This window comes from Macaca nemestrina, chromosome 4 (assembly GCF_043159975.1).
Source record: "Macaca nemestrina isolate mMacNem1 chromosome 4, mMacNem.hap1, whole genome shotgun sequence".
Taxonomy (NCBI): Eukaryota; Metazoa; Chordata; class Mammalia; order Primates; family Cercopithecidae; genus Macaca; species Macaca nemestrina.
The window spans coordinates 28,720,764-28,737,939 of NC_092128.1; the positions used below are offsets into that span (position 1 = coordinate 28,720,764).

At 39.1% G+C, this 17,176-nt stretch overlaps 1 protein-coding gene across 11 annotated transcripts in view; it reads left to right on the forward strand.

Annotated features, from left to right (window-relative positions):
* The window catches only part of LOC105471386 (centrosomal protein 41), a 48,481-nt gene that overhangs the window by 16,289 nt on the left and 15,016 nt on the right, over positions 1 to 17,176 (forward strand). For 5 of the 11 annotated variants that reach the window (XM_011723845.3, XM_011723842.3, XM_011723844.3 and 2 more), the window contains exons 2-3: positions 1,890 to 1,953; positions 13,615 to 13,662. In XM_011723845.3, coding sequence (XP_011722147.1) covers positions 1,896 to 1,953; positions 13,615 to 13,662 — 106 coding nt within the window. In that variant the 5' untranslated portion in view covers positions 1,890 to 1,895. Of the gene's footprint in view, positions 1 to 312; positions 369 to 892; positions 972 to 1,889; positions 1,954 to 2,427; positions 2,515 to 7,647; positions 7,755 to 12,243; positions 12,265 to 13,614; positions 13,663 to 17,176 lie in introns of those variants that run through there. The other 6 variants (XM_071094505.1, XM_011723841.3, XM_071094506.1 and 3 more) reach the window with 5 other exon arrangements.

Here is a 17,176-nt window from a genome sequence, read left to right on the forward strand (position 1 = left end):
CTTATTCACCGAATATCAATAAATGTACTTACCATGCACTAGGTCCTAAGCAAATGCAAATATGAGTAAGTCATTGCCCCTGCCTTCAGGGAAATCCTAGACTAGGGAAGAAGATTGAGGTTTAAGCAATGGAGCGGGCTGTGAGTATTCTGGGAGCCAGGGAGAAGAAAGTGCCTAGTTCTGTACTGGATAGCTTTACAGAGGAAATACATTTTGCCCAAGGAGTAGTGAAGGAAAGGCATTCTAGGCAGACATCTGCAGAGACTGGCAACCTGAATGAGTGTGCTGCATTAAGGAGACATTCCCGGCAACTTCAACATGGGAACATGAGGAAGGGTGGCAGAAGATAAAGCCGAAAAGGCACTGCGGTAATTTCATATTCCACAGCTACCTGTTATTGAGGAAAGGACTTTCATACCTGCAGGCCAGAAAAAGGCCTGAGCAAGAAAGCGCTATTTCATGATACCTTTATTCATTAGCTTCTCCTCACTTAATGGCTTTCACAGTCGCCACTGTAATTTAATGTGGGTTAATGTCTTATGCTTGGATTCAAAGAGTTAACTACCAGAGAGCAGCACAAAGGAGACCTGACATGACATATGCATTTTTGCTGAACCTACACTTGCACTGAGCCCCAGGTGAGCCTCAGCTGCCATGAGAGCAGATGCCATGGTCGACATCCCTGGAGCTACAGACTTGGGAGCAGCGGGAGCCTGCCCACCTGGGGCCTGGCCTGCCCACATCTGGAGCACTGTGCTTAGGGCTGGATCCCTGCAGGGGAGAGATGGAAAAATCTCAGGGGTGTCCAGAGGAAATGGCCTAGAAACCATCATAAAGAACGTGAAATGAAACAGGGTCAGGACGACTGCCTTTGGTCATCTTAACAGATTTCTTGAGACAGAGGCAGATGACTTACAGTGGGTTGCAGCAGTGGACTGAACGAAAATTAGAAAGACTGATTTGGGCTCAATGTAAGAAATATGATTTTTTATTTTTTTGAGACAGAGCCTCACTCTGTCACCGAGGCTAGAGTGCAGTGGCGCGACCTCAGCTCACCGCAACCTCTGCCTCCCGGGTTCAAGTGATTCTTCTGCCTCAGCCTCCCAAGTAGCTGAGACTATAGGTGCGCATCACCACACCCGGCTAATTTTTGTATTTTTAGTAAAGATAGGGTTTCACCATGTTGGCCAGAATGGTCTCAATCTCCTGACCTCGTGATCCACCCGCCTCAGCCTCCCAAAGTGTTGGGATTACACGCGTGAGCCACGGCGCCCGGCCAAGAAATAATTTTTTAGGAGCTTTTTTTTTTTTTTTTTTTATCATGTAGTGCTCTGAGATGAGTTTGACGAAATATGGAAGTTTTCTGACAGAAACAAGATAAATATATTCAGCTATGGAAATGCTGTCGAAAAAAATCCTATGTTGAAAAGACAATTGGACCTCTGGAGCTCATTCCATCTTTTTTTTTTTTTTTTTTTTTTTGAGTTGGAGTCTGGCTCTGTCACCCAGGCTGGAGTGCAGCAGCATAATCTTACCTCACTGGAGCCTCTGCCTTCCGGGTTCAAGTGATTCTCCTGCCTCAGCCTCCAGAGTAGCTGGAACTACAGGCGCCCGTCACCATGCCTGGCTAATTTTTGTGTTTTTAGTAGAGATGAGGTTTCACCGTGTTGGCCAGGCTGACCTCAAACTCCTGACCTTAGGTGACCCGCCGACCTTGGCCTCCCAAAGTCCTAGGATTACAGGTGTGAGCCACCATGCCTGGCCCCATCTTTAATTTCTAAGAAATTTTACCTTTTTTTTTTTTTCCATTTTTTGAGTATCTGACTCCTGACTTTACCACCCTTATCCTTACATTAACCCAATTAATTGTGAATTTCCTTGTTTTTTAGTATCTGATGAAAAGGATACCACAGAACCCAAGATACCAGCATGTCAAATCAAGACTGGACACTGGTGAGTAAAGATTAGAAAATTAGAATTTAAAAAAATCCAATAGCTAATTATTGACAGAAAGCAACCCTACATATCTGGTATAAATCACAGCTAAAAGTTTCTAACTATTTTGCCTGATGTCTTTCTGGGCTCAGGATTTATCCTTGAAAGATGTTTTTCAGAGTATCAGTAAAAATTTATATTTACATAATTTAGCTTATTATTCCTTACCACATAAGAAATATTGTAAACTGAGAAAATGAAATTCTAGAAATCAAAACCATTGTTCAATAAGTTTCAGGGCTTTAGCTAAATAAATATCAGGAGGTCAGCCTCTATTTTGGAATACCTTAAGTATATTCCTTTAAACTGGCAGTAATAGATTAGACACATGCATATTTGTTCAATGCAGTGTTTGCAAAGTGCTGACCATATGCCAAGTTATGGACCATGAGAGATGTAAAGATGAGTATGAATTGTGTTTTTTTTTTTTAGTTAAAGAGTTTAGATCCAAGTGGAGGCAGACAGACTTGAATGAGTAACCGAAATACCAGTCAGAATTTAATTAATGCTGCAGTGAAGGTAAAATGAACTGCTTATTTCCACGCTGTTCCCATTTTTCAGTGTTGTGATAGACTGCTGCACAGACCCTAATGGATTTTCTGTCTTGTGGGGTTTTGCTTGTTTGTTTTTGTTTTTTTCAACCTTTTAAAGCCTGCTGTGGAAAATTCACGTGATTAAAATGGTTTCGCTAGTGGATTGGGGTACTGTATGCCTTTAGCAATACCGAATTTTCCACCAGCAACCTCAAGATAATTGAGAAAAGTAAATGACGATGCTGACTTGGTTTAAATCATTTTGTTTATTTTGTTTCTCTTTCTCCAGTCTCCTTCAAAAAATCATTGGTTTCTTCATATAAAATAGACTTAAATTCAGTGTTTTAAATTCACCTCATTTGCAGATGCTATTTCTTGGTACCCTTCATTCAGACATTTCCATGCCGTACAGATATTTATCCTTGCAAATATCCTGTTTGATGGGCAGGTGAAAATATTATCTCTGTCTTAGAAGAGGAGGAAATTGTGGCACGGGGATTTTGTGATTTATTCGGAGTTCAATAAAGGAGATAGAACTAGGATTATATACAGGATGAGGAAGTCAATATTGGAGATCTGGTGCCAAGTCTGGTGTACTGTTTCTTAGGCCGTACTGTTCCTGTATTTCCCCCAAGCCTTGTTTCTTCTGCCACAAAAACCCTCAACTCTTTCATCTCTACCCATCTAACCCCTAATTGCAACTGTGATCCATCCTTCTGAAGTAAGTGATTCTGTGAGGTAAGCACCTAGATTTAAAATGCTGTATTTTTTCTGAGGAGTCTAAATATTATTTTACAGACTACTATAAAGGAAGGAATTTCTTTTGGAATCTGTATGCTTTCTTATAATTAAAACTTTAAGAGCTGAGATTTATTTCAGATATATAGATTTGTCTATGCCTTCATAGTTTTTTTTTTTTTTTTGTCTCCTGGAAATTAAACTGGGATTTGTGAAGGACAGCTCCCTTCTTCCTCTTTAATTTCTCAATTCATAACCAGAATTTGACTCAATAATGGTGCCTAAGATTAATTTCATTTTTTTGATATTGAGATAAAAGTATATCTGCTTTTTATAATATATATTAAATACATATGTCCTTTTATATCCTGAGATTTTTAAACTGGCTTTTTTGTTAAACTTTTAATTTCAACATAATTATAGATGCATATATATTTTGTAGACAATAATGCAGAAAGATTCCATGTGTACTTTAGCCAGTTTCCCATAGAGGTAACATTTTGCAAAACTATAATACACTATCACAACTGTGATATTGACATTTGATACATATAGTCAAGATACAGAACATTTCCATCACCACACGGATTCCTTATGTTGCCCTTTTATAGCCACATCCACTTTCTACTCCCACCCCTTTCTTAGCCCCTGCAATCACCAGTCTGTTCTACACTGCTGTAATTTTGTCATTTCACAAATGCTGTATAAATGGAATCATACAGTATGCAACCTTTTGGATTGGCTTTTTCACTTAGCATAATTTTCTGGATATTCATCCAGGTTGTTGCACGTATCAGTGATTTGTTCCATTTTATTAATGGCTGGTATTCCATGATATGAATGTACCAAGTTTAATTAACCGTTCACTTGTTGAAGGACATCGGGGTTGTTTGCACTTTTTGGTTATTAAAGTAAAAGTGCTATAAACACTCATGCACATAGTTTTGTTTGAACCTAAATCTTCATTTCTCTGGGTTAAGTGCTCAGGAGTATAATTGCTGGTCAGAATGTACTTGCCCATGTAGTTTTTTAAGAAAATGCCAAGCTGTTTTTTAAAGTGACCGTACCATTTTACATTCCCACCAGCAATGGATGAATGATTCATTTTCTCCACATCCTTGTCAGCATTTGGTGTTGTCACCAGCTTTTATTTTGGCCATTCTGATAGCTGTGTGGTGGCATATATCATTGCAGTTTTGTTTTGTTTTGTTTTTTGAGACAGAATCTTACCCCGTTACCCAGGCTGGAGTGCAGTGGCATGATCTTGGCTCACTGCAACCTCTGCCTCCCGGGTTCAAGCAATTCTCCTGCCTTAGCCTTTCAAGTAGCTGGAATTACAGGTGCTCACCACCATGCCTGGCTAGTTTTTGTATTTTTAGTAGAGATAGGGTTTCGTCACGTTGGCCAGGCTTGTCTCAAACTCCTGCCTCAAGTGATCCACCCACCTTGGCTGGGATTACAGGCGTGAGCCACCGCGCCCAGCCCATTGCAGTTTTAATTTGCATTTCCCTGTGGTAATGGTGAACATCTTTTCATGTGCTTATTTGATTTCTGTATACCTTCTTTGGTGAAATACCTGTTCATATCTTTTGCCTATGTTCTAATTAGTTTGTTTGCTTTTTTATTGTTGCATTTTGAGAGCTCCTTATACATTCTAGCTACTAGTCCTTTGTCAGATATGTGGTTTGCAAATATTTTTTCCTAGTTCATAACTTATCTTTTCATCCTCCTAACACGGTCTTTGGAAGAACAAAAGTTTTTAATTTTGATGAGGTCCATTTTATCAGCTTTTCCTTTTATGGATCATGATTTTGTTGTCTAGTCTAAAAAGTCTTTGCCTGGCCTTGATCCCAATGATTTTTTTTTTCTATCATGTTTTTTTTCTAAAAGTTTTATGTTTAAGTTCATGATAAACTTTGAGGTAATTTTTATATAAGAGATGTAACTCACATCAAGACTAAGATTTTGCTTATGGATATTCAGTTGGTCTGGTGCCATTTGTTAAAAAGGTTACCTTTTCTCCATTTAATTTCGTGTTCACCTTTGTCAAAAATCAGTTGGGCATATTTATGTGGGTCTATTCCTGGGTTATCTATTCTGATCCCATGATGCATGTGTCTGCCTTCTGCCAATACCATAGTATTGATTACTATAGCTGTATAGTAAATTGGATAGTTAAAATTGGTTAGACTGACTATGCCCACTTTCTCTTTTTTTTTTTGAGACAGAGTCTTACTCTGTAGCCCAGGCTGGAGTGCAGTGGTGTGATCTCGGCCCACTGTAACCACTACTTCCCGGGCTCAAGCAATTCTCCCACCTCAGCCTCCCAAGCAGCTGGGACCACAGGCGGGCGCCACCATGCCCGGTTCATATTTTTGTATTTTTTGGTAGAGATGAGGTTCTACCATATTGGCCAGGCTGGTCATGAATGCCTGACCTCAAGTGATTCAGCCGCCTCGGCCTCCCAAAGTGCTGAAATTACAGGCATGTTCTACAGTGCCCAGCCTTTCTTTTTCTTTATACAGTTATTTTAGCTATTTTAATCCCCCTGCCTTTCCATATAAATTTTAGAATAATCGTATTTACATTTACTTTTTAAATGCTGTGATTTTGATAGGAGTTGCATTAAGCCTGTTTATCAACATAGGGAGAATTGACATATTTACTATGTTGAGTAACCACTAATCTGCTTTCTGTATCTATGGATTTGGCTATTCTGAACATTTCATGTAGATGCAGTCGTACGGGATGTAGCCTTTTATGTCTGGCTTCTTTCACTTAGTGAAATGTTTTCAAGATTCATCTATGTTGTAGCATGTGTCAGTTCTTTACTCCTTTTTATTATCAAATAATCTTCTGTTGTATAGCTATTCCACATTTTGTTTACCCACTCATCAGTTGATGGACATTTGAGTTGTTTACACTTACTGGACATAGTGCTGCTAAGAACATCAGTGTACAAATTTTTGTGTGAACATGTGTTTTTAATTCTCTTGGGCATATACCTAGGACTTGAATTGCTTTTCATATGGTAACTGTGTGTCTAATTTTTTGAGGAAATGCCAAACTGTTTTCCACAGCAGCCACACCACTTCACATTCCCAGCAGCAATGTAGGAGGGCTCTATTTTCTCCACATCATCACCAATGCTTGTTATTGTTCATCGTTTTGATTACCATCTTTGTGGGCATGAAATGGTATATTATTACGGCTTTGATTTGCATGTTCCTAATGACCAATGTTTGAGCACCTTTTTATGTCCTTTTTGGCATTTGTGTATCTCCTATGGAGAAATGTCTATTCAAATCATTTGTCCATATTTACGTTGGGTTATTTTTCTTCTTATTTGTTGAGTTAGAAGAGTTCTTTTGGCCAGGCGCAGTGGCTCACACCTGTAATCCCAGCACTTTGGGAGGCCAAGGCAGGTGGATTGCCTTAGCTCAGGAATTCAAGACTAGTCTGGGCAACATGATGAAACCCCGTCTCTACTAAAATACAAAAACATTAGCCAGGCGTGGCAGCGTGCACCTGTAGTCCCAGCTCCTCGGGAAGCTGAGGCAGAAGAATTGCTTGAACCCAGGAGACAGAGGTTGCAGTGAGCCAAGATTGCGCCACTGCACTCCAGCCTGGGTGACAGAGCAAGACTCCGTCTCCAAAAAATAAAAGTAAAACAGAGTTGTTTTATATATTCTGGATACTAGAGTCTTGTCAGTAATATGATTTGCAAATATTTTCTCCCATTCTGTGGGTTGTCAAGGGTTTTCTTTTTCTTAGCTGGAGGAGTAGCTAAGTACATCTACCCCATCTTTCTGGAAGCAGAAGTCTCCCAAACTAGTCTTGTAAAGCTTTTGGAAGGGCCAAAGTATGTTTCATTGCTTAAAACTCACAGTATTTTAAAGTCAGTGTGGGAGAGAAATCTTATTCTAGTGTTCAATTTTTTTTTTGTTTCAAATTTAGAAATTATTCTAAAGTCAATTTAGGGGAGAGATTTTTATTTTAATGCTTATATTTCTGTGCGTTTTTGTGACTTACCTCCCTGTGTATTCAGAAAAAGTTTTCTACCTGGTGTGCAGCAGCCTATGCGTTACGTGCCAAGACACAGATCCCTACAGCCCTTTGGGTAGCCAACAGGGCCTGGATCAACCCAAACCCAGCATTGTATCCACATTGTATCATTGTATGTGTGTCATGAGGTGAAAAGGATAAAGAGTTAAGAAAACAGAAAAGGGACCTTATAGCCCAAGTTAAGAGTACGGAGTTTCTACCTGTAGTATGTTTTTAAGCTCTGCAGTCAGAGCATTGAAAATAGGCACAGCAGTGAGTGAGCATTTCTCATTTTTAGGCTAAATAGATGGGTCTTTCATCTTTTCTTACCAAACAGCAAGCAATTCAGAGTAATCACAAGAAATCAAGAATTTCGTGATATCTCCTGCCTTCACCCAAATCACCTTCTACTGAGTTCTTCAAAGACTGCTATCTTCCTCCTGGGTAAAGATTATTTTTTTGTTTTTATACCTCTGGCTCTGCTTCTCATATGAACTCAAACACTGATGTGCGGCCATGGCTAGAAATCTCAGAATTATTTTGAACTTCAAATATTTCTTTTGTTCCATAGGTGCCTGTGTGTGTCTTACCAGCTCCCCAGCACTGCCAGACTGTGCCATGAATGGATTATGCTTCTGATGAAATCCCTGGCTGCGTTTTGTTCAGTCACCACCGCAGGGTTCTTGTATATTCTCAAGCACCCTCTCTGGGTTACTGTTTTGCAGCACTGCAGGCTGATTAAGGGACACTTTCCAAACCACAGGGCTCTCCTTTTATTAGTCCCCACAGTCTTTCATTGGCTGCATTGTCCTCTCATTTCTATCTATATTCAATCTCATTTCCAATTTCTTTAGCTTTCTGAAATTCTGTAGGCTTTCTCCACTCAGTCTTTTCTAGCCTTATTTTTGTCTTTTTAAAAATTCACCTTCCTTTTATTATCTCTAGACAAACTATTCATTCCCTCTTTTCTTCTTTAGGCTCTACTTTTCCTGAATATTTGCTAATAGCCTTGATTGTAAGCATCAAACTCATTATAGACTAGGTACTCTTCATTTTTATTTGTTGTTTAATTCTGTTCCTTCCGTCAAAGGAAGAAATGTATGTGAAAGGCTTTTATAAACCAGAAAGCACTATACACACATATCACTTATTGAGGTTAACAAAGGACCACTGTGCCTCTTTTCATGCTTTCTGCTCTTCCGAGCCAAGAGAACTTCTCCATAGAGGAGGGAAATATTGAAGAAAAATAAAGCCATGGAGTTGTCTCTTAGCAACTGAGTTCGTGCCTTATAAATCTCATCTACTTTAGATTACTGCTGCACAAAATCACTTGCTTTTCTTAGTGGCTCTGTATAAATAATGTTATTAAATTATGGGAAAACAATGGAAAAAATCTAATGAATGACTCATTCATTTAATCAGTTGTACTCTGTCTTTGCATAGCACTATTGATATAGTTGGGTTATTTCTTCCTCTTGAGTCTAATTGTAAAGTTTTGTTATATATCTTTTATCAGAACTTTAGTTGTAAGTAAACAAAGTAGAAGCTAAATTCTACCTTATACATTTCTAGGTTGCTTAAATCGTGAAGCAATATTGAGTCATATATGTAGCACATAACATATGCTGTGTATAAGTCAAGTTGTACATAGTTTAAAGAAAATCAGGTGTACAGAAACTCAGACCAAATTGGGAAGTATTTGCATTATAAAAGAACTCATTATAAGGATTTTTCAGATAGTAGATCTCCATAGTATATTTCGTTCATTTCATTCAGCAAATGTATCTTTTTCCTTTTTATTTATTTATTTATTTATTGAGACGAAGTCTCACTCTGTTGCCCAAGCTAGAGTGCAGTGGCAGGATCTCGGTTCACTGCAACCTCTGCCTTCCGGGTTCAAGCGATTCTCCTGCCTCAGCCTCCTGAGTACCTGGGACTACAGGTGCGGACTACCATGCCTGGCTAATTTTTATATTTTTTAGTAGAGATGGGGTTTTACTATTTAATTTATTATTTATAAATTAGTAATTTGTAAATATAAATTTACTATTTAATATTGGTCAGACTGGTCTCGAACTCCTGACCTCGTGATCCTCCCGCCTTGGCCTCCCAAAGTGCTGGGATTACAGGCGTGAGCCACCACGCCCAGCCTATTTATTTCTTTATTTTTTATACAGTTGGGCTCTCACTGTGTTGGCCAGGGTGGTCTTGAACTCCTGGCCTCGAGCAATCCTTCCACCTCAGCCTCCCAAAGTGCTGGAATTACAGATGTGAGCTACCACGCCTGGCCATTTTTTTTTTTTTTTTTTTTGAGATAGAGTCTCACTCTGTCACCCACACCGTAGTGCAGTGGTACATTCTTGCTCACTGCAACCTCCCCTTCCTGGGCTCAGGTGACACTCCTACCTCAACCTCTCAAGTAGCTGGGACTACAGGGATGCGCCACCATGCCTGGCTAATTTGTGTGTGTGTGTGTTTTGTAGAGACAAGGTCTCACTATATTGCCCAGGCTGGTCTGGAACTCCTGGGCTCAAGCAATCCTGCCTCCTCAGCCTCCAAACATGCTGGGATTACAGGCATGAGCCAGTGCACCTGACCATCATTCAGCAAATATTTTTGAGTGTCTCCTATGCTAGACAATGGAAGGGATAAAGATTGTGCATGCATGCATGTTGTGTGTGTGTGTGTGTACGTGCCCATAAATAGTCTTTGGCTTTCTGTCTAGTAAGGTAGGTGAGACAATACAGTGATAAATGCCTTGTGGGTTGTAGGCCGAGTGCTGTAGAAGCTCAGAGGAGGGAAAGGTCAATTCCTGCTGGGTGGGCTATGAGTATGTGGCAAGGTGATACGTTAGAGAATGGAAGACCAGGAGTTTGTCAAGTTAAGTAATTAAGGCAACATTAAGAAGTAGTGAGTTGGTGCCCAGTGCTAGAGCAAGGAGTTTCAGCTTTAGTTAGGATGCAATGGGGAGCCACTGACTTTTTTTTTTCTGTTTGATCAAAAAGTCTTATCTGGGAAAATGTATCTGGCAGTAATGTGTAATTTCAATTTAAAAAAAAATTGGTTCTTGGATAGTCTTTTAGGCTCCTTTTGTATGAAACAAAGCCATGTTTATAAATAAGTGAATTATGAAATGGATTCATTTCCAATCTTTTTAAAAGGTAGTCAGAAACTATTTTCAGATGCAATTAGATACAGTAAGATAGGCTACGTAGTTAAGATATAAGCAGTTTACAAAGTGGGATAAAAATGCTACTTTTCATAATTTCTCAAACCATTTTTAGGGGTATTTTTATGTCAGCCATCCTGCTATCTCATTTGTCCAATTAAAACAAGGAAGAAATCCTCCATTCTCCTTTTTTCCCCATTCTTGGATAGAATGAATGTCTGTAGTGAAAAGAACTCGTCAGTAGTCCTCTCAGATTTGTTCTGAATTTCACCAAGTATTTGTATAATTCTGCAAAAAACGTTTGTTTCTCAGCCTTCTCCTTTAGGGAGAAAACAAATAGTGGGCGTGATGGCCTACCTCCCTGCATTGTGGTGAGGGTCAGCTGATACAAGATAAAGTGTTAAGTGTAATTACCCTGAAATGTTTGTAATTAATGGAGAAATGAAGTGTAGACACTTTGTTAGTAGAAACCACTGTGGTTTGGAAATGCAGTGTTTCAATAATAAAGACTGGATAAATAAGGTCGTGGTTTGGAAATGCAGTATTTCAATAATAAAGACTGGATAAATAAGGTCGTGGTTTGGAAATGCAGTGTTTCAAAATAAAGACTGGATAAATAAGGTCGTGGTTTGGAAATGCAGTGTTTCAATAATAAAGACTGGATAAATAAGGTCGTGGTTTGGAAATGCAGTGTTTCAATAATAAAGACTGGATAAATAAGGTCGTGGTTTGGAGATGCAGTGTTTCAATAATAAAGACTGGATAAATAAGGTCGTGGTTTGGAAATGCAGTGTTTCAAAATAAAGACTGGATAAATAAGGTCGTGGTTTGGAAATGCAGTGTTTCAATAATAAAGACTGGATAAATAAGGTCGTGGTTGGAAATGCAGTGTTTCAATAATAAAGACTGGATAAATAAGGTCGTGGTTTGGAGATGCAGTGTTTCAATAATAAAGACTGGATAAATAAGGTCGTGGTTTGGAGATGCAGTGTTTCAATAATAAAGACTGGATAAATAAGGTCGTGGTTTGGAGATGCAGTGTTTCAATAATAAAGACTGGATAAATAAGGTCGTGGTTTGGAGATGCAGTGTTTCAATAATAAAGACTGGATAAATAAGGTCGTGGTTTGGAGATGCAGTGTTTCAATAATAAAGACTGGATAAATAAGGTCGTGGTTTGGAGATGCAGTGTTTCAATAATAAAGACTGGATAAATAAGGTTGTGGTTTGGAAATGCAGTGTTTCAATAATAAAGACTGGATAAATAAGGTTGGCTACTAGTGTTTTCCATTCCTCAGGGAATTTACAACACAAGATGATCCCCACCTCTCACTATTAAGGAAGTAGCATTTCCTACAAATTTACCTCTTGATTAATTGTGTTTTTTTACAACACGACAAGAAAAGACATGTTTTTCAGGAAGTTGGAAATGCGAATCCTGGCTTAGTTACTAACTTGCCGTGACATCAGACAAATCAGGTGATCCTTTTTGTCCCTCATTTTCTGACTAGATTGCCTAAAGCTTCCCTAGCCGAAAGAAACTACCTGCCACGTCAATGACACGCAACTGTGGGTGACTCAGGGACATATAACCTAAAGCTACTGGGTAAAATATTTTAAGAACGAGACTTGGGAAGCTGAACAGGATATTGATTTGCCGTCTTCTTCCCCATTGTATTGACCAGGCAAGTCCACGCCTGAGTTCAGAGTTGCAGTGGGCAGGAGAGATGTGTGTGTCCAGGAAGAAATCGTGGCTTCTGCTCGGAAGATCTGGTCACATCTCAGGTCATTTGCCGTCTGAAGAACCTAGAAAAGACTGTATTTGGTTCTAATCTTGGTGATTTGGGCCTCTTCTGAGAGGTATTCAGTGTTTCTCTTGAGAAGGCTTAGGCCTTCCTAGCAGCCCTGACTGCCTTCATTTCTCTTGGAACTTCCAGGTCCAGGCCTACTCTGAATCCTCCTTTTTGGTCCTGGATACAGAGAGTGTGTGTCTTAAGACCAAAAAAAAAGAAAAAGAAAAAAGAAAACAATGGTGGATTTTTATTCCATGGTGAATTCATGGTAAAGATTTAATAATAGCCAATGAAATAAGTTGTTTTTTTGAAAATGTATTTTGGGTTTCAGAGCAAGGATTTTCTTTTTCTACCTCTCACCCGAATGTGAAGAAAAGTTCAGAATAGTCCTTGAAAATGTCAGTTCACGCTACTATTAATTGAAAGCATTTCTTTTATCTGATACTGGGGCTGCATCTGACTAGATCCTCTCCAGGCTTAAAAAGCTAGGAGCGCAGTTTTAGAAATGAGAAATTATTTTGAATGTTTTCCTTTTGCCATACCAGAAAGAGCTTGCTGCGTTGAATTGAATCAAATCGAAGCACACCCAGTAAAAAATAATAGCCCCTGGCGTGACAGCTAGAATTTAGTTGGAAACCAGAAGGTTCCTGGCTGAGTTTTTTAAGTCTGAAAACCTCCAAACCACCTTGGCCAGTACCTAGTATTGTAGAAACATACTGTAAAACATGAGGGCTGGGGGCTGTCTGCAGTGGCGAGAATCTGCTGTTGTTTCTCAGCACATTAAATCTATGGTGAATACTAGTGTGTAGACTGTGTAGTCTAGTTCAGACTGCAACGTGAGCATGAATAGTAGAAGAGCAAGTTCAGGAAAGAGAAGGAAACTGTGAAGACAAAGCCGAGAGGAGAGGGTTGCTTGGGTAACCACAAAGGCACATTTTAGACATTCAAAGAACACTGCCTCCTTTTTGCTCCTCTTCTATATATCTTCCCCACAAAAAGATCATCAGCGGGGGCAGGGGAGATAAAAGGAGGAGAAAAGCCTAGACTTCAAAAACAAATTGATAGACAATGATCATCTGTATCTCCTGGATCTTTTCAATGTTTTGGGGGTATGCATCCCAGCTTAAACACATTCTACCAAAACATTTCGCTCGGCTCTGCAACTTTTAATAATGCTGTATTATCCAAAAGATTTTACTGTGTGTGGTCTGTATGCTGCTGTCCAGAATCCCTAAGAACAGGACAGGAAAGCTTAGGGGATACTTTTCCTCCATTCTGTTTCCACAGTGGTGCTCATTTGCTTCCATTTAAAGTATATCTAAAACCCTTATTTTCTTTTTAGGTAACAGTATGACTAAATATACTGAGAAGCTCGAAGAGATTAAGAAAAGTAAGTAACACTCTTGATGGTTTGGGAAAATGGAAGTCTACAGTTGTTCTATAAGTTGGTTCTTAACTAACAATTGTGTTCTACAGCTGACAGGCACAGAGAGCTATGGATGATCTGATAAGCCTAGCAGGTGCCTCAAGGGCTGTGGGAGATCCTGGGTGCTGTACTGGGCTGCTCCTCAGATTGTGGCTTGTAGGCCTAAATTCTGCCCTACTTCTATCCCATAGGAGACATTGGTGTTGGCCTGTGGAGTCAGATCTAGTGGAATGAGCTCTGGTTAAGCTTCTAGTGTCATTGTACTGCAATCTTCATGCCCTTCTTCAAGATATTTCATCTTTTCTGTCTTATTTTGTCTCTATTTGAGATAGGGGTAATAATATCTTCCTTCAGAACATTCTTGTGTGCATAAATGAGAGTATTCATGGAAGACAGGGACATGAGAACTTAGTGTTATGTATTATCAATTCATTGCAGTCTGTTTTCTTTTAATTAAAAATCATATTTCATCTACGTCCTTTTAAAAAGCTAGTCTGCAAAGATATGTTACCAGTCATTGAGTGCATTGCCCTTGCGCAAAATCATAATTTTTCAATCTGCATCCAAAACTGATGTAAAGTGTACACTTCAAGGCCAGAATTAAGGAAGAAGTAGAAACATCTATTTTCTAAGATGGATTTGCTCGTATCTTGAATACGAGAACCCAGTGCTAGGGGAGTAGTTAATGGTGGTAAAGAGGTACTCTGATTGATCATAGTTCAGGACTTGGCTCTGGTAATGTACATTTTCTTGGAAGAGAAAATTGCACATCGAGAATACATCAGAACATTTTCTTTTGTTACACAGCAGACCTTTTTATTTGAAATCAAAGTTCCATTTGAAGTGCTGTAATATTGGGAAACCCCAACCAATAGATGTGGACTCAGGAGCCGCTTTATGCTGTGTTTTCATTTGCCATGTTCAGCTATAAGGGCTCATGCTATAGACTTCTTAAAAATATGTAATGCCACAGTATCCTTCTCTTTTCTTCCTAAACATTTTATATTACATAAGTATATGTATTTTAAATATTTATATAAAATATATACTTTTAAACTCTGAAGAAAGATCGCATTTACTCACCTATACTTCATTGTTGCCATCCTTAACTTATCCAAGGCAGGCAGAATCCAGCTGTCCTGCTTCTTTTGGGGTTTGTCGTCTCTGTCACCTCTCATCCATTTGCAGCTGAGTGTGAGTTCACATGTCCTCACTAGAAATTTGTCCCATAAAAATGTCCCATTCCGCCCAGGTTGCCAGAACCTCACTTAAAACATTTCCTCAAAGTACAATGTGGTTTCTTTTAATATCTAAACCTTGCGTGGAGGTGATCTCCCAGAAGAAATACCTTTGGAAAACAGCCTTGAAAATGCTCACTTCACTTTCCCTCCGTAGGAGTGGAAGGCTTCCTTTTAGTAGAGCAGGAGATTCCTGTTACCCCATTTCACACACTTTGTGCTGATTCCCTGACAGAATTGCTTTAGATTCTGGTTTGGCATCTACATTTTGGAAGATATTTCCTTCTCTTTCCCCATTTTCTGTTGTAAGTATTCTTTGGGGTTGAAAGGGAGGAGAATATTCCCTTGTTTCATGATACCCTAGACCCATCACTTTACTCAGATTACCTTAGATGCCATTTCTTTCTGTGAAACCACAAACCTTGTTCTGTTACTTCCTTTGATTTGTCTTCCACTGTGAGCCCAACTTCCCTTTGCTAATAACACATTTCAACAGAACCCTGAAAATGCAGAAATCCTTTGTAATCTGAATATGCTTTCAACTCTACCTGGGGAAAATAGACAGTCTATGTCTATTGACAATTTACAAAGCCCATTCTTGGTTTCTGGTGGTTAGATGACACTAGTTGGACCCAGTGTGAAACATCCTAGATAGTCAGGTCTCTGTCCTTCCAGTAACTCGAGAGAGACAGACTTAGAACCTAGACTTACTGGAGAAGAAAACCTTGATAACGTATCTGAAACAAGGATTGTCTTCAACACAGAGTTTGGGAGAAGACACACAGCAGAAGCTCCATTCTTAAAGCTCTGTTCGCTCTTGCAAGGACAGACTGACAGAGCCTTCCCAATCATCCTTTTTATAAAAATTTAAACTTACTGTAAAACATCTAGTTTGATCTTTTATCTCTGAGTAATCATGTCAGAAAGTCCTACTGACGGCTGTCCTTCTAAACCAGAACCAGGTACGTAGAGTTCAGGTTCAAATATTTAGGGGGCTTCTAGTGCTTGTGCAGAAGACAGTAGAAATGCCAATCTTTAGAATAAAGCAGTCTTTTGTTTGTTTGTTTGTTTGTTTAAATTAATCTCTGTTTAGTTAATGGGGATTTCAAAGTATACATTTTATGCTTAGAAGCATTTTAAACCATGTAACCATACCAGAAGAATATCAGTGGATAAATGTCACAGTGAAAACTACTTGAAAGCTGTTAGCTGTTTCCATTTGCTGATTTACTGTTGTTTTGATTTGCATAAATGACTTATGGTGGGCAAGTTGGTGGCAATCAAAAGGAACACTGTAGTTATTCGGTTGTACTTTGTAAAGCCTCAGCTCGGCCTATATGGGTCTGCATCCCGGCAGGTTTTAGAAGTTCCACTGCCTATAGGTTTGCTACTTTGTTGTATCCAGAAGCAACATCTCTAAGCATTTTCTAGAAGTAATGGTCTGTTATTAGCCAAATTACTCTCTTTAAGACATTTTAGAACAGAGAAGTTTAGTTCCCTATTTTAAAAAAGCCTTGATATGTTTACAGAAGGCTAGTTTTTAAAGTAGTATCATTTCCTGACTCTGAGTCTTAAGGTGCTTGGTAAACCAAGATTACATTATCCTCCAAAGTCACCACCTGGTCTGTGCTGGTTTTTGGAAAATTCATGGAAGTGATTAGTTACACCAGGTAAATAATCTTAAATACCTTTAATCCTTTCCTTTGTTGCTAGGAGTCTTGGTTTATGAGACATTTATGCTGTGAAGGTCATAGCAATTAACCAGCTAACCTTGAATAATTCTGAAATAATGAAGCAGCATTTAAGGAGTCACGGGTACCAATATAAAAACCTAGGTGAGGAGGAAAGGATAAGGGTGGGCAGAGTTCAACACTGAAAACCATTCAGAATTTGACTATCATCTTCAAAACAGTTTAAGGACGCTAGCCTTTAACACACATCTATGGAACAGATAACAGATAAAGTGCGACTGGCTTCGTTTTTAACAATTGTTTAATGTGACGGGAAGAATTATTAACACAAGTACGGAAGTACCTATATTTGAGTTACAGCTCAGAACTGTAAAGACAGCACTGAATAAATGTTGATGTTTTAAGTTGTTTTTTTGTTTGTTTGTTGTTTGTTTTTGAGACACAGTTTCACTCTCGCCCAGGCTGGAATTCGGTAGTGCAATCTTGGCTCACTGCAATCTCCACCTCCCAGGTTCAATTGATTCTCATGCCTCAGCCTCCGAAGTAGCT